Source organism: Malurus melanocephalus, unplaced genomic scaffold (genome assembly GCF_030028575.1).
Source record: "Malurus melanocephalus ecotype Western Australia unplaced genomic scaffold, MMel_1.1 scaffold_104, whole genome shotgun sequence".
Taxonomy (NCBI): Eukaryota; Metazoa; Chordata; class Aves; order Passeriformes; family Maluridae; genus Malurus; species Malurus melanocephalus.
Genome location: NW_026623336.1, coordinates 1,422,508 through 1,446,705, shown reverse-complemented (window position 1 = coordinate 1,446,705; position 24,198 = coordinate 1,422,508). Strand labels below are relative to the sequence as shown.

Below are 24,198 nucleotides of genomic sequence, written 5' to 3'. Positions count from 1 at the left end.
ACTCACCTTTTCCCCCTTTTCTCCTGCCTTTCCTGGGAGTCCAGGGCCTCCAGGCACACCCTGGAGAGAAAAGAACTTTAAAGCTTAACAGTTTTTTTGTAGGTAGTATTGGATCCTAAACAAAGGAGCAGACCTGTGGGTTCAGTACAGTTTATCTCAAGGATCAGTATCAGCTCTAAATTTCCCAGTACAGAAAACCTATAATCCATAGAACACCATAGAAGAGCTGTGTAACAGATCCTTAAGGAGGAATTCTTTCTCAATATAAAAAAATAGCTGAACAGAAAATGCAGAAACTGAGCTACTACCAGATTTGTSCATTCTACCAATAACTATTTTTTTCATTTTTTTAAATCCTCAGCAGTTCCTAATATTCTACCAGGAACTCCCCAAATACCACCTCTGTATAAGAGAAGCCAAAAGCCTCCCAACATTGGGAAACATAGCTCTGCTCATTTCGTCCTCTATTTCAGTTTTCAATCCTTTTATCGTCTTGGCAGATCTCAAAGGACTCCGTGTCAAAATATAGATGATTTAGAGCTCTAAATTAAATASTGTAACTTCCAAACCCACCAGAACACATTTTAGAATGGCACTCCATTTTAAGATGTGAAATCATGTCTTGGCACCATTAAGATTGGATTGACCTCAGAATGGATGTGATAATTATTTTCCTTTCTGCACCGTAAAAATTATTTCCAACTATATTAGCTTTTATAGGTAATATATTGGTATTACTGGTATARAAGTTTGCTTAATGGAATATGAAATTGAAAAGTTCTTCATTTTCAGTATCCCCTTTCAGTTTGAAATTAAATCACTGCATTAATACAATTAAATCAAATGTATCTTAACAATTAGAAGAAAGGCAATTTAGGTTTTCTTGGATTGCTCAGATAATAAACTCCGGTTCTAACAGTGCTGTGTTCTAAACCACTGTGCCTGAATACATTCTRTCCTGAGGTCTAAATGCTGTTTTTCACATACTCTAGACTAAGGTCAAAGAAAGTCCAGGAACTAGAATGAAAATTACCCTAGTGGAGCTGGGAGCAGAGTTAGTCCAACGATTTTTTTTTAGCAAATATGAAAAGTTTTATCATGCAGAACTTAACAATAAGGATGAATCCCCCTGGTAAGAGGGACACTGTGTTGATTTCAAGGTTCTTTAGGCTCAAATGCCTATATGCTTTCATAATAAAAGTGGGAATTCACCATGCTATTTTTATATCAAGAAGTCAGATTTACAAAAGGAGAGGACAAATGAAAACAAGGCAAAGCAAACAAAACCAAACAGACAATAAATATTGAAYTTTTTYCYCTTTAAAAGTTGGCAGCAAAAATTACTTTTGACAATTTGGTGAGGAATGAAGYAGCTCTGTTATTCCCCTTGATTAAATGAATATGTGAAGATRTTTCATGGATACACCATTCCCAGGTGCCTCCAAATCTTTCAATTCAGACATAAGAAAYAAGTGTAATGAAACACAGYCTTTTGAACTTCATAGTAATCCCCATGGAAGGGAAAACTAAACACATTAAATAAAGAAATCAGGGCACAGATRGGAAAACAAATACACTGGTGTATACTTACCACATTTCCTGGCAAGCCTCTTGGACCTGGGGGCCCTGCTGGTCCACTCACACCCTGGTTTAAGAAAATGAAGTATGTGTGTGTGTGTGTGTGTGCATATATAAATCACAACTTGTATCACCATAGGAACAAGATGTTCCCAGTGAGATTAGATTTCATGTCAGACAAGGTGTTGTACAACAAGAAAACAAAAAATAGCATGTTTGTTTGAAAGTTTTTACAGTGTAAAAAATAATGAAACAATACGAAATGGATGAAGGTTCTCTTTGGGAGCTTAAAGCTACCTTCTATCAAAATAAATCCTAAATCTAGCTCTGATACAGAAAGAAAATTCTGGGCCAGAAACATCAAAAGGACAGAGGAAAGCATGTTGATTTATCATAAAAAAAAATCTGGGTCAACAAAATACACTTTGTTGACAATACCACCTTTCTCTGCTGTGGGGAACAAAACCTGAAAACATTCATTGGCACTAAATAGGTGAAATAGCCCAAACCAACCAGTGCATAGTTTTGAATTGAAGGTCTTTTTCCATCTACATGTAAAAGCTTTGCAGCATGAAAAAGCCCATGTGTGTCCCCAAAATTCCATGGGAGACATTAGAAGACATACATTTGGGGATTTTGTCTCCACAGAGATGCATGTTTGGGGTTACCAGGCTATATTTAGACGTTTTATAGAATCACAGATTTGGGTTGGAAGGGACCTTAAACATCATCTGGGTTCCAAACCTTCTCTTATGGACAAGGAAACCTTCCATTAGATCAGCTGGCTCTGGGTAACCTGTGCCAGTGCTTCACCCTCTTCACAATAAGTCATTTCTTCCTAATATTAATCTAAACCTACTCAGTTTGAAGCCATTCCCCCTTGTCTTGTCACTCTATGCCCTTGTAGAAAGTCCCTCCCCAGCTCTCTTAGAGTCTCCAGAAGGGACTCTCTCCCTTAGAGTCTCCAGAAGGGACTCTAAGGTCTCCTTGGAGCCTTCTCTTCTCCAGGCTGAACAATCCCAATCCTCTCAGCCCTTGCTCATAGAAGAGATTTAAAGGTTTCCTCATTTCTGTGTTATTTACAGTCACTGGTCTATGAGCCAAGAGAAACACTCGGAGCAGCAGCAGTCTGAAAGGATGGCAAATAAATTAAAAAAAAAAAAGAGAAGGGGCCTGCAAATACCGGCATTTCCATATCATTAACATCCTCTGAGCCACCAGGTTATAAAAAGAAATAAAATCAATGGATAGATTTTGGTGGAAGGGGGATGGTTTTTGCTTTTTTTTTTTTTTTTTTTTTTGTTCTCCAGAATACGAAAGAAGATTTGAGAGCTTTAAGCTCCCAAAGAGAGCTGAGAATAGGAAGTTCAGGCTTTAGGATCAAAGCACTCCTTAGGGACAATGTCTAAGCAGAAGCCCAAGAAGGAAACCATAAGCACAAAGGTGGAAGAARAAATTTCAGTCCTGTTGGATACATCATTTGGATTTCCTATTCCCTCCTTCTTCTAATTGCAGTCATCCCTGCTCTCAATCATTATATCAAACAGTTCTTCAGTGTTTCTTCCTGCTCTGCTTGCAAAGAAAGTCTGGGGCCTTTTATTCAGCCTCAAAGGAGATATAAGCTCTCACAGTAATAAAGCAGGACTGGAATCCTCTGCTGTTCCTTAGCACAGCCAGACTTGAGCAGCATCCCCTACAACAAATGCCTCAAAAAGGGGTGTGGGATGAGTCTTCTGGATGAACCAGTATTAAAAAAATACCAGAATTGACAGAGGAGCCTAAAAGCAATCATGATCAAAACCCAATTCCTGCTGCTGCTGAGCAGCAAGCTCCCTGCTCCAGCTGGCAGCCTGTGCTGGGCTGATATTGCAGTGCAGTCACACTCACCCAGAAAAGRGTGTTTTGTCAGGCAGAGAGAGAGTTTTGAGCAGGAAAAGCTGCACAATCTTGGGCTGGGCTGAATGGGGCATTGATGTGTTTGGTGCAGATGGGCCTGTTTGCCCACAGACAGCCACTTTTCCAGCTGTAGATTAGGATGTTCCCTGTGCCCAAAAAGCCTGGGACTGCAAATCCATAAGATGCTGATGYCAGTGTCCTTTCAAATGTGTTATTGTCAGGGAAAGATGCTGCAAGGGAAGCAGTTACTCACAGTCTCTCCACGGGCTCCAGCCTCTCCTCGGGCYCCTTTCTCCCCTTTTGCACCCTGTGCAGAAAGTAGAGAGAGATAAGATACCAGCTGATAAGATGTGGGAGGAGACTTCCTGTCAGACAAAAAGACTTCAAGATGCCTGAATGTGTATTAGGCAATGGTTTTTGTTAGCGAGTTCACAGAGGAGTTAATGGCTGAGGAAATAGCTACYGGTTCTCTATGCAGCAAGGAATTATAAAAATAAAACCCTGAGACTTTAGWATTACTAATGACTATCAGCTCAGAGGCTGYTTCTCAGCACTGGATGCTGAAACTKGAAGGTTTTCACCTGGRTGAAATTTCTTCCTRTCCTCAGKCCTATCAATTACTTCACTTCCAGYTGAACTTAATGGCCTTCCTTCCCAGAGGAACATTTGCCTACAGTCCTAAATGTTTTGCAAGACCTKTGGTTTGGTGGCAGCAGTACAAGATGCCCTCTCGAAGAACCATGGAGTGGGAAGAAGTCTCTCAGACAACACTGATCATGCTTACAGGGATACCATATTTCTGATTTCCCTCCTATTGTCCTGATATCCAGCATCAGTAAGTACCTTTACAGAAGTTCCTGAACTTGCAAAAGTGAGAAAAAAAGAAATGGGCTGCTGGTTGGTGCATACTGGAAGGATTATTTACAGTGACACAGATCTTGAGGGCACTCCCCTCTTGGTCATGTCAAAGATTTTTCTTCAAGGGCCCTCTTACCTGTACTCCTGCAAGTCCTGGCACACCTTGTTTACCTGGGAGCCCAGGTAATCCCTGCAAAACAGAGGGAGAGGTAAAGAAGCTCATTCCACTGAGAGAAGGTAGTGTGATTTTTGCAGGGGCTGTCACTGCACAGGATTTTGTCTCTTCTGGGAGCCCCATCCAGAACAAGAGAGTCCAGAATATAAATGTAGCAGCCAAATGCACAAATTTAGCTGGGCYACATAACTTCAAAATCCCTTAATAAAATCTGCACATAAGTAACCATCAGCCAAGCTCTGTCCAGCAAATCCCATAGTCTTCTTTCAGCTACTGAGACCTAGAACTATAGAATAGATGCTTAAATTCATGTAGTCAYGTAGCTTCCTCTACAGGCAGTACAAAGACAAGCACCACTGTGGCTATTTTTGATGAGAAAAGCATCCCAACTATGGAAGGATCATGTCCCACCCTCTCCCTCCAAAACTGATCACTCTCAAATCCTCTCCTTGCTAAAGTTCAAAACCAGCTGAAGAAACATGTTGCTGTACTTACAGGTTCTCCACTGACTCCTCGATCTCCTTTGTCCCCTTTTGGTCCAGGTTCACCCTGATATAAAATAATAAGACAAAGAGAGAAATAAAAGCTATTTCCAGGGCTGGAACTCACACTAGTCCTGTTTAGTCAGAGGGCCCTTTCAATCAATTATCCATTTCTGACACACAGTCCGTTCTTCAAAGGGCTTTGAGGTCAATAAATCAAAACTGATATCCCACACTAAGACATGGAGATCRCTGTCTATAATTCTTGCTCTGTTCTGATACTAACTGAGAAAATATTCAGTTTAAAAAGGGATATTTTTCCCTCACAGAGAACAGTAGCTTAAGAGTGTACCATCCCAAAATTTGATCTATTAATCTCTAACATATTAAAAGACTACAAGATATGACCAATAGCAGAATCACTGGTGTCACTGTACTCTCTATAGGACCACAGACCTAATGCCATCCTACAGTGATCCCACATAACAAGAGCTCCCCTTTCCACCTCTAAGAGGGAAGTRTTCAGTGCTCATCTTGAGCATTTCCAGAGCTGTGCACTATGCAGCTACTCCTGATCTCTGGTTTTATAAACATCTCCATACATTTAACCTGTTTCCTCTCCCTCCTGCAGTGKCAGTGAATTTTTTCATGCACCACCATCACTGCCTAATAGGATTAATTTATTCCTGTTCTTCCTCCTTACAGTAAATTGAATATGCATTCAGACAGAAGTTCATCAGCTTTGTCCTGTAGTCTAGAGAATAATCAATAAATCCATATTTCTGCTTTTTATAAATTAAAAAGGAAAGCACACAATTATGGAACTAGCTGGAAAAAAACTAGCACTACAAGAATACTCACATTTGTATATTGTTATGAACATATGTATTCAGCAAGAGCAATTGTTACTTATTCATTATTTACCATACCGAGTGTTTCAATTATGCAATCAAGGAAGAGWAAGAACATCAGTGATTTAAGTTACACACACTGGCAAGGAATAGTGATCAGCCAAAATGCAGAGCCAGACAAATCAGCTTGAATTTTATTTACGTCAGCTATTTGCCAATCATTTCTGCAACACCTGGGAATTCACAGTCCGTTTTCAAATGATTCTCTAACAGACAAAATAAATGTAGCTGCATAAATATTACTTATGCTTGTATTTATTATGCATTATGAATAAATATTATCATTTCTGAAAAATAATGGGAGGAATTTTACTCTACAAGTAGCATCCCATTAGATCGACTTTTAACCAGGCAGTCCCTGATGCCATCTAGCGTCCTTCAGAAAAATACCAGGATCATCTGAAGTATCTCAAGCAAAAGGTATGAAGCTGCAAACCTCTATGTGCCTGGAAGTTGTTTTGTGTAATGACATTTCCAGTTCTGAAACTCTYTTGAGAGAGCAGAACAACAAAGCATAGACATACATTTGTAGCCAGGGATGGTGTTACTGAGTGGGAATAAGAATATGTATTACCAGGGAAAACAAGATTGCAAAGGGATTGCAGCTACTTTAGGTACTGTAAGGTACTCTGAGCTCTCCCTRGAGGTTCTCTTYTCCAGACTGAACAGCCCCAATTCTCTCAGCCTTTCCTCACAAGTTAAGTGCTCCAGTCCTCCGATCACCTTTGTGGCCTCCTCTGGATTTGCTCCAAGAGATCCAAGATGTCCTTGTTTTGRGGRCTCCAGAGCTGGATGCAGCACTCCAGGRGGGGTCTCAGCAGTGCAGAGGGACAGAAACACCTCCCTTGACCTGCTGGCCATTGCTGCAGCCCAGGACACAACTGRCTTTTGTCAACCCCACCCACCAGCAAGTCTGCCTATGAGTCCCTTGAAGTCTGCCAGCATGACTGTCAGCACCCTGCWGGTCCTGCCACCTCTGAAACATTACCCATGACACTCTCCTAAGGCTTATCACCTCCTTCTGACACTTTAATTTGCACACCTGTAAATCAAAGGCAACTATTCTTACCTCCCCTTCTCCTCCCCATGCTGGYAGTGCTATGTGCCAAGCTGTGCTGTGGCAGATGTCACCACAGTTACCTCACACACGGAGGAATCCCAGCAAACTGAACAGCTGACACACTTCAAGCCTTTTATTCCTTTCTGTCTTGCAGCTCATTTACTCAAAGCAACAGAAACAAATAAGTCCTTCTATGACTGTAGCATTACAAATGCCACAAGTCATGGATTTACGTATTTCCTTAGAGTATATATACATATATATATATATATAGAGTGTAAACTATATAAGCACAAATTTTAAGCCAAGGGGAAAAGCAAACCAAAGAAATCTTCTTTCTATTTCCAGAACTACCTCACATCCTTATTTCCTTCCTCAATCTCTAAAGAATTTGGCATACATGCTTTCCTTTTTAATGGCACTCCTACAGCCTACCTCTCTAATCCATAAAACCTTCTGATCCATTACAAACYTTTTCACAGATCATGTTGTGTCATTTATTTCCCACTAGGTGCTGCAAGWGGGAAATAAAACTTAATTTTAAGCTCAGTTTAAGAGGCTGGGATAGCACACAGCTATGCCCCAGCCACACATGACTTGAAGCTGCTCTTACCAGCACAGATTTGGATTTCTCATCATAGCTGGTTACAGAGATGAGGATGCCAGAACCAGACTCTATCTGAATTCTTTACTGAAAGCATTTGGATAACACAGAAAACACTTGGGGTTGTGTGTCTGTCAGATACAGAGGCAATGTTTGTTAGAGATGGTACTTACAGGAATCCTGGGGTGTGGGGTGAAGAAGGCTGTCTGGAACAGAAAGCAGAGTGTTAAAAACAGGACTGCCCATTTTCSTTAAAATGCAGTAGTTTACATATTCTCCTGTCATTCTAGACTGCACATTCCATASACCCGTAAGTAGATTTATAAAAGAGCAGCTCATTGTAACATCTGTATGTTTGGAAAGAAGCCCACAAATACCTTACATCTCCCAGAATATTGGAAATATGAACACAAACTCAAGACTATCCTGTGTGTCCTACCACAATTATAGCAATCTTATAAACATTATATATAGCAATTTTACTGCTAGCAATCTCCATCTCACTTTTCCACTTGGAGATATCTGTATTATTAAAATTCCTGACACCATGGTTGAGCTTGGTGTGCTCTCTTGCTTTGTACCATGTACATGACATCTCAACCTTGTTTTCTTAGTGAATACACAGTAACTCTGAAGGACAAGTTGTGTAGAAAAMCACAGTATCTTTTCTCAAAGCTGATAAAATTTTGAAGAAAATAATAGTCCTTGATGAYATGAAGACATATCAAAAGCATTACCTACTTTTAACAGCTGAAACAGTGGCCTGGTCCCAGCTTAGATCAGTGGGAGGGAGCATGGTCAAGATATTAGTTATTCAATGTCACCTTATGTCATTGCCAGGRGWGGGGGAAAAGGCTTCTCTCACACTTCCAAGAAGGGTGGTGGAGCAAGCACAGGAGATGGAGTGGTGAGATAACACTTGTCCTGACTGGAGGGAGTGTTTTTGGCAACATAGATGCAGTCAGGTCAGACTCCACACTCTCTCTTTTGTACGCTTTTGCTATTAATATTTTTGCTGTTGCTGTTCATTTTCTTATCTCATTGCTGTTTCCAGCAAATTRTTCTTATCTCAACCCATGATCTTTGCCTTTTGTGCCCCCAGTTCTCCTCTTCAGACACACAGGGAAGGAAGAGGGGAGAAGGGGAAATGAGTGATCAGTATGTGGTTTGGATGTCTCAGGGGGTAAGGGGCACTAAATTGGGGAATAGCATTCCTAAACCACCATAAACAGAAATTATTTTTCCCTACACACACAGGAAGCTGGAGCAGTAGGGCACATCTCCATATCCAGCCATGTTGTGTTTGGTTTGTGAGCTGCTTTCTCTGCCTTTACTAACACAGATTCATCCTTGGTGTTGTGATTTGCTCATTCTTGTGTGATACATGTGGAGTGTTATTACACAAAGAACTATGAAGGACCCTCTGGCATTGGCTGAGGCCCAATTAATGGCAGGCAATAAATTACACCCCCATTGCTGTGTGAAAGTCTTTAGATACTTGATTTTCGCCAAAAGAGCTTGATTCAATTTTTTTTTTCATAATCTGTGAAAGTGGCAGCTCTATCCAGCTGTGGTGAGCAGAGCTGATGAGCAGACATCTGCCCTGTCTTGGAGGACCTGTGATTGCCTCCAGTTGCAATGATGGTGCTTATTCCAAGCTGCTTGCTCAAGTTTTGTTGGAGGGAACTTAGAGGATTGTGCATTGCCATTCAGTGGTTTATTTAGCCACGAATGAACTTCATTGTAATTATATTCAGGCTTTCCAAAGTAACTTTGTATCTTCATTTTGAAAACAATAAATTTTATCTATTCTTGGTCTGTTTTTGCAAAGAGGCAGAGGAAGGCACAATCTCACAAAAAAAAAAAAAATCGAAGACCAAATAAACCTTTATATTACTTCTCTGAAACAAAAGGAGACAATCTCAATGTAAATAGGTTCTAATTTTCTACATATTTGAAAATGTTTGTTTCTGAGGAATTTATGTGGAAGAAGTGTGATGGAGCCTTGAATATTGTTACAGCACCAAACACAATCTTACTTACTGTTCCAGGTAAGCCTGGGGGTCCAGGGGAACCCATGTCACCCTGGAGAGAGGAGAAAAATATAGCTAATTACACAAMCARATTCCCAAATAAAACTCAACATTRTCTGGAAGAAGCAGTATTACCAGAYGAGATATAACCCAACCCCCCAGCTCAGTCACACTTCTGGACAGAATTTTTGCTGTCTTTGCTTTGTTACATGCAGGATTCTCACTCTGTTGTCTTTATCCCTCCATGATTTTATATTGACCTGACTTCACAGGTTGATGAATTTCCAAAGTTTCCCCATCCAGTTAAGGATGTGAAGTTTAATTTTCTTTTCAAATTAAATTGGATCAAAAGTCTTGCTTTAAAAAAATGTTTTAGCTGAATTTCTTTCATTGATGAACTAAACTCCATGTTTTTCAGAAAATATTTAAGCTTCTAAATCCATTTCTCCCCYAATTTTGAATTAAAACAACACTGTTGCTGGAGGATCTCCTGGGAATTATAGTCTGGATGTTGCAGCTGGCATTGACCTTCCTGTGGGCTGTGCTCCAAAAACATCCATCCCCTGACACTTGAAAGCCAAGAACTACAAACAACACTCATTAACCTCCCAGACACAGGAGATTCAGATGCTTCATTGATGTCAGTTGACCTCCCATGGAAGAATTCCCACCTCCACAAACAGTAAAAGTCACTGATAAACTGAGGAATGATGTATCCTAGGAAGAAGWAAAACCCACATCCTGATGCTATTGCCACTGTACTGAGGGCAGTTTTTCACCATCCATCTGCAAGCAGCTGCAAGGTCAGTGCTTCTCCTTCACCTTTATGCTCACAAATATTGGATGCAAATTTTGGTGGACATTACCTTTTTTCTATTTCTCTTACTTTCACTAAAATTAATGGTGTTGTGATAGAAACCCAGACTGTTCCTTAAATTATTGTTCTATCACATCACAGACAGGCACAGAAAACTTTTCAAATTTTATTCCAGGCTCATTTATATCAGCCAATTATAACACAACACAAAGAAAATTTTCCTTGAATTACAGAAATTTTCCTTAATTTCATCAGATTTCATTGCTCAATAAATTTTCTCCATCCCACACATCGCTATTTCTGCTGCTTCTCTGTAAAGTTCAGCAAAACATCTTCCAAAATTTCTAGTCTTCCTCAGAGATACTCCTCTATCACTTGTCTCTGCCCCTTTGCCTGCTTTCCTCTCTTGGCAAGGAAGATCAGGGTCATTTGATGACTTACCTTTTCTCCTCTTTCACCTTTCATTCCTGGGAGACCATCTCTTCCTTTTTCTCCCTAAAAGCAGGGAAAGGAAAGCATGAAATATGCACATTTTTATTTGATTGCGTCAGCCTCACTAATGTATTTTACACTTTCAGTTATCTTATGTATCTTGGAAGATGTAGAGCAAGAAATTAAAAATGTAACATTCTGAAGATAGCTTCAAAAATCCACTATATTTTCAAAACCATTGAATAACAATTGAGTTCACAGAAACAAAAGCACCAATCCTAAAATAACTTGTTTGTAGAAGATCCCACTGCCTGATGAAGTTATAAAAAAATCAGAATTTTTTTCCCCAGYTGGAAAAGAGAGGCAGCAGAACAGCAGTTAAGACACAAAATGGATATTTATATTATTGTTTGTTTTTATAGGAGATTTCTGAATCATCCATTCCCTGGTGTCTATGTCCCTATTTTGCCCTGGTAATCTGACCTTCTGAATGCAAGATGCTTAACAAAGATGATGTGATACTTCTCAAAGTACAGACATAAACTGTATTTATCCTGCATCCAAATTGAAGTTATCTTACCTACATTTTTGTGATTTTATTTACAGAGCAAATCACACAGTCATAGAATGGTCTGGGTGGGAAGGGACCTTAAAGACCATTTARTTCCAGCTCCCTGCCACAGGCAGGGRCAACTTCCTCTAGATCAGATTTCTYAGAGCTCCCTCCAGCCTTGCCTCAAACACTTCCAACAGAACATATTCTGCATCTATGCTCTACAAGACATATAATGGAGCAAATGGCAGGGAAAAACCTCAGTTGGTTTTAGATCCTTCTTGATCAYATTCAAGCATGTTGTCAGTTATCAGAATTACAGACTTTATTTACATGGATAAATTTACTGTCAGGCCCCTGATCCAAATATTTCCAGSTATGAAGACATCTCCAGAGTCCTGCAGCTACCCAGGGAAAGCACAGGACTTGAGTGGAAGTCAGGCCATCAGAAACAACCCAGCCATTCTGAAGCCTTTTCCAGGCTCAGTGACAAGGGAGATTAGTGATTTTTTGTTCATATCAAGAATTTTTAATGTTCTTAAATCAGGCAAATAATTCTGAAAGTCAGTCTGAATTGCAGTCTAACTTCTAGAGCCTTAATCTTTTCTACTGCCTCACAAGCAACATGGCACRACTCTTCACATTTAGGATGGACACTGTTCATTAGCACCTCAGCATCAATTAGGAACAGTCACTAGGCAGGGAATACCATTTTGGGTGGTTGGTAACCTTGYTGGCTGCTCACCACAGCCATCACACCAAGAGAGAACACCATCTAGGGACACTCGAGGTAAGTCTTCCTGATGCTAAACAGCCAAAAAAAAATTCACTTTGTGGCTCAAAGTCACTCACCCGTTCTCCTTTTTCTCCACTCAGTCCAGGTAAACCTCTAGGACCAGGAAAACCTGCTTCGCCCTGAAAATAAGACAAAGAAGTTTGTGAAAGCTAGAATGCTGTAGGCCAGACCCTGCCTGAGTTTTCTCAGGGGATTGATTGTAGATGTAGTTTGCTGAGACAGAATGAAATTAGTTTTATTATAAAATAATTTCTTAGTTTTTGTAAATCATTACTTAAACTAAAAGTTAAGACTTATCATCTTTTGCCTGTTAACTGATGTCACAAAATTTAGGACATATTTGCTTCATGCTGCTCTGTAGCAGGACCAAGCAAGCAATTAAAAGCAAATAAAGAAATAAAATCTAACTTTCTTTTTCATCTTTAATGATCTGGTATAGTCCAGAGATGCAAAAACTGTGCTGTGTTAATCKGAATGGTACAGATGTCACCTGATGAATGTATCTAGAATTTTCTGAGTGCATTACTGCACATTCGGATTTATTTCTGTTTGAGCATTACTTTCCAGTTTGTGCTTTACAATACTTGTTATTGGAGTAACTATGATCTCCATGTCATGTGGTTTCTCCTAAATATATCAAATAGTCTCAAATTTAGCTCTCAGTTGACCCAGTTTGTCATTTGAAAATAACCATGTGGTTTCCTATTTAGAATTCTTTTCTATCTGAATTTATGCTGTGATATCACAAAGGGGATCAGTCATGGACCCAAATTCACTATGTCCTGTACAAACACTGAACTAAGAAAACATAATCCCTGCTCTAAAGAGATTACCTTAAGTATAGGGAGAACTAAAAGATTATCATGGTAGAGGTGCAATGGGTCTGTAGACAAAATTAGGTGAGGAACAAGATGCTGTGGTAACTGAGGATGATTAAGAASACCAGGGTGATGTTGGGAGAATTTTGCAAGTGGTATTTGGTGACAGATGGAGTGGTGCTTTCTCAGAGACACTRCAGGATCCTGGCTATCATGGAATCAGAGAATGGTTTGGGTTGGAAGGGACCCTAAAGATCCTCTGGTCCCAACCCCCTGCCATGGGAGGACACCTTTCCCTAGAACCAGGTTGCTCAATGACACATCCAATCTGGCCTTGAAAACTTCCAGGGATGGAAATGATAATAAGATGCCAGAGATTCCAGAGATCTGGAAAACAATCAGAGCACCTAACATAGCAGAAAAAGGAGAATTCTGAGGGAAAATATAAACATTATGTAAATTTRGCCTCTGAAAAGGTCCTGAAGCAAAACATCAGTGAGTTCCTATGAGTTCAAGGACAGAAAGACAATACAAAATACCAATGCTTGACAATGTTTTCTGTGAAGATTTTATTTCCTATTATCCAACTGAAACTTCTCTGACTATAACTTGAGTTGGGGCCATTTCCTCTTGTTCTGTCCCTTTTTACCTGGGAGACGAGACCAAGCCCCACCTGGCTATTACCTCCTTTCAGTCACTTGTAGAGAGTGATATGSCCCCCCCCCRAGCCCCCTTTTCTCCAGGATAAACAAACCCAGTTCCCTCATTGACTCTTCACAAGAAAGGGGTAGTTAGCAGCAGAAAGTCTGACCACAACACTGTGACATATAAGAAAACTGGTCATCAATTYCTAAAATGTAATGGTCATGGAGAGACTGCTACAGCTTGAGAAAAACTGCTCTTTGAGACTCTGCATAGATGGCTTCTTCCCTTACTCCCTCCAAGTCCAGCTGGTAGTATATGTTCTGCTTTATTGCACATATCTATTCATGGGAGCAGAGGCAATGACCATCTTCCTACTTTATCTTTATAGCAGGAAATTGGACTGAGACTGGTTGGAGTAAGAGAAGACTGCAGCTCTATGTCCACAGCTGGCATAGACTCTGTATCCAAAATCTTGTACAGAGTCTCACATCTTGCCAAAGATACAAGACTCTGTCTCATACAGATTTCTACAGAAATTCCATAGTTCAGTTGAGAAGCTGACATGCAAATAACAATGTCASCATCTGTGGTCACTGCTCCTGACTCGTCTCTGGACAACTGTGTGCTTTAGGAAATTGCAGAGCACGCTCCCTGTTCTTCCCTGAGATCAGCTGAAACCCAAATTCCTATATGAAAAGACGAAGATAACTGTGTGACTGCCATCTGGGGTTATTTYCTAACAAGAACTCACATCTCAGAAATGACAGCATCACCCCTTGCATCACAGAGTTACAAATAAGGTCCTCATCTTCCATCAACATCACCTCGTGTTAACATGAGGTGTGAAGGAACATAACCACTTATGCAGCTCTGCCTTCTTTTCCTTCCCTATCTGCCAGGAGTAAGATGACTGAATTTTCCAGGATACAATGAAAARATGGATTTTGCGTATTTTGGAAAATATTCATTATTCAGAATTTTTGCATTACTCAGTTAAATCGTAAGTCTCATCCACACATCTGTTGTACTTTCAATCACAGAGGAGAATGACAGGCATAGATCTTCATTGGCAAATGGATTTTTATTGCATGAGGTCACTTTATACTGCTTTAACAGGTAGGTCTTTCAGTTAAGACTTTTTCCTGCTCACCTGCTCACCAGGTTGGCCACGGCTCCCTGGTTCACCCTGGAAAAACAAAAGCAAATCTGTAACATTGGAAAGACCTGACCTTTGGTAAGAACACTTTTCATTAGCAAAATGTGGTCCCTGCTGGTCCATGTTGTTCTGCTTACATCCCATAAGGCTCTGAAACTGCCTTTTTGATGGCTTGGTTATACAGACCACAGGGAGCCAGTGCAAGGTCCAGGTCAGATCTCCCTGCACATTTGGGCTTGAGAGAGGAGCATCAAACAAGGGTTGGTACTTCAGAATACCATGAAACTCTATGAGCCCCATCTGCTCATCATTTCCAGCTTCAGAGGAATCTTACTCTCCAGGCTTTGATATAAGACCTCCCAAAATCACACCATGATTGACATAGTGGATACAGCAGACTATGAAATAAAATCCCTTACCTTAGGGCCAGYTTTTCCAGGAAAGCCTTCCTCACCYTTTTCCCCTCGTTCTCCCTGCAGGGAACACAAGAAGTCAACACATAAACTCCTCTGGTGTTTRTGCAGCACATTTGCAGTCAATGGTGAGGAATATTTTAACTCAACTCCTCAGGATCAGCCTGAGGGCGCAAATGGAGTCAGGTGAGAATATGCTTCCTGGAATGTTTTTCCATTCTAGTACTGTTTGCAACCACATCTGCAGCACTCTGTTGAAGAATTTCTGGAATAACACAATCACTCTTACATTAAAGTTGTCCATAGTGAACTATCTGAAAAACAACATGTCTATTCAGTTCCTTCAAACTGTTTGTGGTAAGAAAGACAGAAAGTGTTTTAAAAATACATAAAATTTTGGGACTGGGGCCACGGTCACTAGTTCTTTTATGTAAATATTTTAACACTGATCTTCCAGTGTGGGTAGTGTAAGCATGGACAGCAGACGCTGCAGTGGTTGAAATGTGGCTGCACAGCTGTGAAGTGCAGTAAGTACTACGTGGATGTGTGGATAAAATTCAAAGTTTATTTAGCATCAGAAAAATATTATGGGCTCCAAATGCCTCACCTTTATTCATCATAAATGGGAGCTGGGGACTCTGYTAGAACTGGGCTATCAGAAGCAAGAAAAGTTCTGCTAATGCAATCCAAAGCAACAGATGGCTAAGAGCAGTTTTGCTTAATCCAATATAGCATCATCATCCCCAAAGTCTTGTTTGGTCTTTATAGTCTAAATATGGCACATTTCTTTGACCCTTATTTGCATCGGAATGGCAAGCTGAACAGAGTGTCTCCGATCTCTGAATCTCCTATCTCCCTTCTCCCAGTRCAGAGACAACAGAGGAGACAATTCCCCAAGCCATTATTTGGAGAAGCTTTCAAATGGGCCATAAGAAGTAGGGAATAATAAAGAATGAACTTTCTGGCACACAGATGTGGAGAAACCTCAAGGGGATGGCATCTCTTCTTTCCAGCCCTTCAAAGGGGAAAGAAAGGAATATCTTTGGAGCTTGCTACACTTCTTTGTTCTTCTTCTTTGCACCTTGGATACACATCTTGACTGCCAGAGTCTCTGGATCGCTTGGATGATTGTTTGCAATGCCCAGCTGTGCTTTTTCAGCTTCCCTTGTTCCCTCACCCCAGTGATCTGCCCAGGTAAGGAACTTAATCCCATGGTCTGTGGTGTCACTTGCCTTTAGACCCGGAAGCCCTGGAAGCCCACTGAGTCCATCTTTGCCAGGCAGCCCCTAAACAAGAGGAAAAAAACAGCTATAAGTATCAGCTCTTTAAATTTTTAGCTACCAGTAAATTCAGCATTAGTGYGCTCAGTTCATCCCTCTTACTACTYACCRAAATTTAAGAAAAKAAAAATYYCSTCATGCATTTTRGTTTTAATATTTTTTTTCCYTACTGTGTCTCAAAATACACAAAAATTCTCACACTGTACATATTTGCTGTGCCCTTTTTCCAGTATCGCAGTTTCAGTGAATGACCACTGGATGTCAGCATTGTCACAAAGAAATTCCAATATGAAGCTTTTATGCACTGTGGATCTTTAAATAATTTTTAATGTATCTTMCTTACATTTTAACTTATTCTCTGTAAGTCCCCATYATATGTATCTATAARGATTTTTAACACCTATTTCTCCTTTTAAATATTGGTAATTTATTACACAGTACATRGACTCCTARAATTCAATAATGTRACGCATAGTGACAGAATGGTTCAGCAAGATAAGAATTAAAATTACTCCTGTAATGCATTTTAAATGGTGAGAAAAAGTTTTCTTCCGTTTTCCAAGTGTCAGTCAATCCCCAAACACTGCAGGCTGTAGGTGGCAATTCTGTACTAAGTATTTAATAATTCAGTTTTTATGACTTAAGACCCAACAGAAATTGCTATGCTCTGCTAAATCCGATATTTTAATCATGAGTTATTTGGCCTGATTCRAGAAATTCCAAATTTGGAAAAATCATATTATTTCAAATGCAAAAGGAATTTTGAAAGGTATCATATCATGATCCAATTCCATAGCATTTATGTGGGGCTGCATCTAGCAAAATTCTTATTCACAAAAGGTATCAGAGATTAATTTCTGAATTGAAAGTGATAGTATTGGCACCCATGTTAAAACTTTGTGTTCAGACAAGATGTGGGAAAGAAAGCAGACTTGAGAATTAAACTATCTGAAGTAATGGAGAGCTTGGAGATGAGGGAAGCAGTTCTTCAACACTTACAGGTGGCCCAGGTGGTCCAATTTTACCAGAAACTCCAATCTCTCCTGGCAGTCCCTGAGAAATGAAATCAGAAGGAAAAATAAATCAGTATTTCTGTTCTTTGCAGGAACCTCACTGGGTATTGCTGCTTTCAACTGAAATGCAGTTTTCCCTTCCACTACAGTCAGGTCACTGCTGTGGGGGAGCCCTGGAGACACTGAACTATCCCCAGGAAGCACCAATGTGGTTCCACAGCTCAGCAGAGAGAAGCTGTGGTTTTGCAGTAAGAAAATTAAGAGAAAAAACACATTGCCAGAGGCCCTAACTCTGTCCCTCTGAAAGCCAAAACTGAAACTGTTCCCCAGCCGTTTTTTCTTCTCCTTGATATAAAACAAAACCCCCCCAAGATTTCTTACCGGTGGTCCAGGCAGTCCCGGGGGTCCAGCAATGCCTGGGGGCCCTGGGGGTCCCTGCAACAGAGAAAGCAAAGCCAGTTTATTAAACCTTCTGGTAGTGGATGAGAGCTTCAGGTAATAGGGAATTATCAGGAAATAGGGAAGTACAGGAAAGCCCTGTGTAATAGGGAAAGGGAAAAAGCACCAGGCTTTATTTGCTTAACTTCTACCCAAAAAGTTCAAGATGCCAAACCAAGGGGCCACAAACACAGGTAGAACAGAATCTTCTGCTTATGCCACTGCTGCCACTGCTACAGGGGGAGCTCCATCCTCCAGTCCAATACAAGAGCTGAAGGAGATGAAGGCCACCAGTGGTAACCTACAACACAAAGCTTGACCAGTGGGATTCCTTGGAGCGTCCAGTCKAAGTTAACTTTGATTTATGTTGTTTCAAAGTGAATGATTTACCTCTGCTGAAAGCAGCTAATGAATGAAAGAGGCTTTCAGTGGTTTGAGTGTGCTTTTTTGGGGAGCATGGAGGTAAAATATGAATCCAAGAGTATGGAGAAATGCTACAGTGACTTAAGTGTTTTAAAACAAAATGTGCCACCATTTTATTGCTTAACATCAACCTGGTAGGTACCAAAAGATCCTCATGAACTCATAGTGTGATGAACACATTCACTTGGAAATATCTTACCATTCTTACACATGTCCCTGCAACAGCTGCTTCTCTTATGGAAAGTATTCTCAATAGCCACCTGATTTTAAGATGGATTTACTTTTATGCATTAAGCAAATTGTTAAATTTGGCTACCTATGAGAAATTTGCTTCCAGCCTTGACAGATCTTAATATGTTACTTGAGATACAAAGGTGCTTGTTACTGCCAGTTTCCCCTGTAGACAAGATAGGATTTCTCCTATGCTCAGAATGAAGCATGTGYTCATGTATTTTTTGGATTGGGACCTGAGCAAACAGCGCGAGAAAAGGATACATGACTGAGGTGAAATTTTACCCTGACTGCCTCTTTCTGTCTTTCCAATATGACAACTTCATTAATTTTCAGTTTTCAGCATAAGGGAAGTTCTGATGTGATTGTACTTAAAAAAACAACAAACAACTTTCTCACCCCACCCAAAATCTCTGTTTTTGAAACTGAGCAACTGGTACAAGACAGAAAATGGCCAGGATAGCATTTTCCCTGTCACCATTCAATATTAAGGTATTACGAGTCATGAATCAATATTAGCATTTATGTTTAACGAAAAATGTAGATGATGAGATGGAAAATACGTTAAAAAGTGAGGGCAAGAAGCTTTTGTGGCCTGGTTTGGCAGAGATAGCAGAAAAGTGATTTCATATATTCCCGTAATTCAGCCAGGAGCTAATACCATGTCTCACCAATAGATGGGGCAAAACGACCAGAAAAGGATCCTTCACGTTCACTTGCCTTCCATGGTTTGCTTTCATCGCAACTCAGAACAGATATGGAATTATCCTGTCAACACTATTGTAGAGTGTCTCAAACGTGAGCATAGYTAAAACATCCTCAGAAAGATGTGCCTTCGGATGCACTGATGCTGATGATTTAATTCCTGGGGAATCCTGCAGTTGGGTCCTGCAGTTAAAGATTCTACACTCATGAGAAGACACTTGGTCAAGACCATTCTTCATGAAAAATACTTCCCCATTCAAGGAAAACACTCGAAATCAGCCCAGCAGAAGAGAAAATGCACAGACACAACTGTGTGCAGACACAGCTGGATGGAACAGCCTCAGGACATGGAAATTCTGCTTGGCCTTACTCCACATGGCATTGCTGAGGGGCCCTACAGAAGCTATGGGCTCCAAGAAGAGGTTTCCATGAAAAGTGGGAGGAGTACTGGGAAAAAAAGGCAAAACTTTAGAAAAACAAACTGATTCAGGCTGGACTATGTGTAAATTTATCTTTACGGGCTTTCCTTGACAATTCCCCTGGTTCCTTCCTAATAATTAAATTCTGTTCCCTTTGTATCAAAAAGTGAACCATCTCCCACCATGAAACACACATCCTCCATGGCCCTACAACAGGGAATTTCTATCAGGTGAAAAACCCCAGTCCRGACCCAGCCAGGACCCAGCAGCAAGTGATGGGACAAAGTGAAATAAAATGGCAGAAAGACATCATAAATGTCCTCTATACAGCCCTCCCTTTTGCTACTGTGCAGATAAGTCCTGTTTCACTTGTATATCAATATCTCCTATTATAGCMCTTCTCCTGAATTCTTAGTGTAATTTAGAGCAAAGAATATTCTTTTTAAATATTAGAATGCACCAAACTGACAGAATCTACTTGTGTTTTAAAAAACCCAACACCATAAACTTACAGCAGCAGGACTGTGTGTAATGTTTACCCCAAAAATCTCATACCATCTGTTTTCTTTGCTTCCATTTTTAGGTGAATCCAGATTAAAGTACCTGATTGATACAACCACATTTTTCAGAGATTATTTGACGAATTACCCAGATGAGAGTCCCTATCCCAAACCCAGACAACAGTGTTGTCCTGTTAAAATTCTGAACCAGAAGAAAATGATCACAGGGTATAATTTTTTTTCTGGCTGGCAAACACTCAGTGTACTTTGTACATGTTGAAGTAAAAACTTGTACACAAAAACTTGATTTTAAAACAGATCTACACAAACTCTCTTCGGAAAGCAAATGCAAAACATGGATTTTTTTCTTAAAATGTTTAGAACAGAATATTCTCAAACTGTTGTTTTGAAACAAAAATATTTAAAATGTTCATTAAAACCTAAAATCAAAATAATGTGTGGAAGCATGTGTGTTTTATGGGATGGGACATCGTTAAAAACACTGTGGGGGGTGTATTTTTCAGGCTTTTTTTTCATCCATTCCATTTCTTGGAAAAATGTAATGCAGTGACAATGTAATGCAGTGAATCCAGTGATCGGGAAAGAAATTTGTCTGTTCACGTTGGAGGAACAGCTGTGTCTATCCTCCAGAAYCCACTAAGGGATGCTCTCATCTTCCAGTGCGTACCTTGCTTGAAGATGGATTGGGAAAGGCAGAGATATTAAGATTTGGCTCTGTACTCCCCAAGGAGGCTCTGAGAAGGAACAGAAACTTTTGTCTGTGACTCCATCAGTAGGCTGCTTGGCCATTGAGGAAGGGATGATTAAATCTTAGAGGGAGGTGGACAAATGGYATTCCACAATGAAAACYGAAGTCTGATGGCTTTCCCAGATAYCTGAGGCAAAGCCTGCACAGAYATATTCTCCATGTATTATTCCAGGCCAATGTCTGGATTTTCTTACACTATGACAAAGGTTTAGATAAGCCMTTAACCCATATTAAAACAGATTGTGGTCTGGGCTGTTAATGCAGAGCACCAGCTCTACGAACAAGAAGAAGGGACATGCAGGAGCATTCTGTCTGCTGCCACAAWAAGAACAAAGTGAGTAACTGAGGAGCTGATGGCCTTTTCCCTTCCACTCTCTATTCTTGTCTCCACTTCAAAGACATTCTCCATGATTTCACCTCTCAGAAAGACCCCACAGACCCTTCCTGTTGGCTTTGTGCTGCCTTCCCTTTATTTACACTCCTTTCCCATCAGAAATGAAGCTGTTGCAGTCAGTGCTGTGGAGCAGCCCACGTCTCACTATGTCCCTTGATGCTCCAGGGCTCCAATTCTCCTCCACTGCATCTGAGTGTATTCCAGCATCAGCTGCTCAAATCTGATTTTCATTTCTCACTTCAGCCACTACAGTATCACCAGCACAGCTACTGTGAATTGGAATTATACAATCAGAGAACCATTATGGTTGGAAAAGTCCTCTAAGATCCTCAAATCCAACCATCAACCCAGGGCTGCCACAGCTGCCACCAAATCACATCTCTAAGTGCCACATCCTTTAAATAGCTCCAGGGACAGTGATTCTATTACTYCCCTGCGTAGCCTGAWCCAGTGCTTGACCACCCTTTCAGTAAATAATTTTTTCCTTATATCCAATCTAAAATGAAAATTATTACTGTGTTATTTTCTATGATGCAAAGCTTGCTTTGCTTMAATCCTGCCTTACAAATCAATACAAAGTATGAGGACATAAAAAAGAAGCTGTTGCTAATGACACTAAAAACCAAAAGCCTGAAGAGCCAACAGATCTGAGCATTTGTCTACAATACATCTTATAGTCAGCATCAGTGACAGTGCCATAATTCATACATGGATCCAATCTCCAGTCATTTCATCAGGTGGCATTGGAACAGGAGTACCAACACTAAATTAAAATAAAAGTTCTCTCAACAGAAAATTCTTTGAATTGTCTTTGCAGCTCTTTAAATTACTGAATAAAGTTGACTTTGTAGACCGCATTCTCTCTAGCAGAGTTTCCTGTTCCAGTGAAAGGCAGTGTTTGTTTAATTTAATCACTTAGTGTAAGCTATGGACATGATCTCTTTTGTCTACAGATGAAGATTTACTTCCCTGTGTGTTTGCTTGGAGTTCCTTTACTGAGTCAGTGCAGCAAATGAGAAAAAACAACTAAAAAACCTCCTTTAATGTCTTTTGTCTCAGCACTATTAGTAATCTGCAGGTGAAGACTTTTTTAATTTATTTTTTAAAGGTATAGATCTTATTAAAGATAGCTCTGAGCGATATCTTCCAATTCCAAGCAGCACTGGCAAAGTTTGAATCCAATCTGAGCTTTGCAGCTGGGGCTCACATCCTTTTCTTACATCTTGCAGTATTAACTTGCATTATAAAAAGGACGTTAAGGATGCTTTGCGTTTCAGAGGAGATCATTTATTTCCTGAATTGCTTAAGAAAAACTGGGCTTGAGTTCACACCCTACAGACAAGTCTATACTAATTAAATCACTGCCAGCCAGGACTCTATAGGTACAGCTTGTACTGGTTTTCCTCTCAGGTCTTACACCATCAGGTTATCTAGCAAAAGGCAAGCCTCGGTAACAGCCCAGAGGTATTCTGAGGCTGAGGGATGGCATTTTTGTTTAAATCTCAGAGTTTGGATGTGTTTTGCTGTCTCACAGGTGACCAGCAAGTACCACTCAGCTTGGGGAGCCTCAGCTGTGGCTCAGTGGCCCATTTGTAGGTGCCCATTTTAAGAGAGCTTCAAGTCCATTGATGATATTAATTGGATCTTCACCAAGAGGAACAGGCACCTGCACCCCCATCCTTAACCCAAAAAGTGCTTGCATTTGGAGCTAAACCCCAGCCCTGGTAATTCAGCTCAGACTGCCTGAGCCAAATATTTCAGCTGAAATTTCTTTACACAACTTTCCATTTTTCAGTCTGCATTTGAACATTCTACAGCAGTTGGGCCCATGATTAAGCTCCCTGGACTAAAATAGTACAAATAAATAATAACAACATAAACACATTATAAKTTCAGGTGTCTGTGTCCTTGCTGTCAGAATGTAATTCAAATCCAGAGGAGAAAAAATATCCAGAGTTTCTATTCCATGGCTTAATGATGTTGTGAGATGAACCATTTGTAAAGGTCCCTGGAAAATGAATGCTCATTTTCARAGGTGCTGACCAGACAGCATGAAACAAATAAGAACATGGACAGCTTTACCACCACAGCTGATTTGGAAGGAAAAAATGAATATTTTAAAATACTTTTATATTATAATTTAGTTTGAGTCAGTGTGTGCAAAGAGAGACAAAGGCAAGGCTACCCTATAATGACAAAACATCCCCAGCCAAGCAGGGTAGTTGCCTCCTAGATGCTGCTTCATGGTCTGACACTTTAATTAGATCTCAAATGGTCCTTGAGAGCTGGACTGACTCATCTCAACTGCAGCTCATTGCTGGATCATAGAATCWTAGAGCATCCTGAGCAAAAAGGGASCCAYAASARTAGCCCTTAGGTCAGCTCCCTTGCACAGCTGCCTGCTCAGTTGGACTGAGCATGACAGCAACTGTTTTTTCTTGACAAAGCCCAATAATAACTAGAGAAAACCTTTCCTGTGTCCTTCAGCAGCAATGAGCTTTCTGAAGCTCCTACATCCATTCCTTCCTTTTGTCCATGCAGGTATCAGTGGGGGGAATCAGGTCAGAAAACAAAAGTAGACATTAATATAAAATGGCAGAGGCAAGRGAAGCTGTTTTCATGTCCTAATCTCATTTCTGTACACCCAACTCAAATCAGTTGGCCCTCAGCACCATGGGGACAGCACAGGAACAGTTGACACAGCCTTCCACACTTAATTTGAATGAATATCCATGTAACTGCAGTATAAGGAAATCATTTTTCTTCCTGGGCATTTTTGGGGCATAGTCTAATTAAGAC

At 40.3% G+C, this 24,198-nt stretch overlaps 1 protein-coding gene across 1 annotated transcript in view; it reads right to left on the bottom strand.

The window, feature by feature from the left end:
* Positions 1 to 24,198, bottom strand: part of COL22A1 (collagen type XXII alpha 1 chain) — a 191,134-nt gene that overhangs the window by 45,346 nt on the left and 121,590 nt on the right. Inside the window, exons 24-37 of the mRNA XM_057369171.1 lie at positions 17,902 to 17,955; positions 17,507 to 17,560; positions 16,460 to 16,513; positions 15,234 to 15,287; positions 14,809 to 14,844; positions 12,252 to 12,314; positions 10,856 to 10,909; positions 9,608 to 9,649; positions 7,738 to 7,770; positions 5,003 to 5,056; positions 4,469 to 4,522; positions 3,728 to 3,781; positions 1,592 to 1,645; positions 7 to 60 (exon numbers count right to left, since the gene is read on the bottom strand). Of these exons, the coding sequence (XP_057225154.1) occupies positions 7 to 60; positions 1,592 to 1,645; positions 3,728 to 3,781; positions 4,469 to 4,522; positions 5,003 to 5,056; positions 7,738 to 7,770; positions 9,608 to 9,649; positions 10,856 to 10,909; positions 12,252 to 12,314; positions 14,809 to 14,844; positions 15,234 to 15,287; positions 16,460 to 16,513; positions 17,507 to 17,560; positions 17,902 to 17,955 (714 nt within the window). The remainder of the gene's footprint in view (positions 1 to 6; positions 61 to 1,591; positions 1,646 to 3,727; positions 3,782 to 4,468; positions 4,523 to 5,002; positions 5,057 to 7,737; positions 7,771 to 9,607; positions 9,650 to 10,855; positions 10,910 to 12,251; positions 12,315 to 14,808; positions 14,845 to 15,233; positions 15,288 to 16,459; positions 16,514 to 17,506; positions 17,561 to 17,901; positions 17,956 to 24,198) is intronic.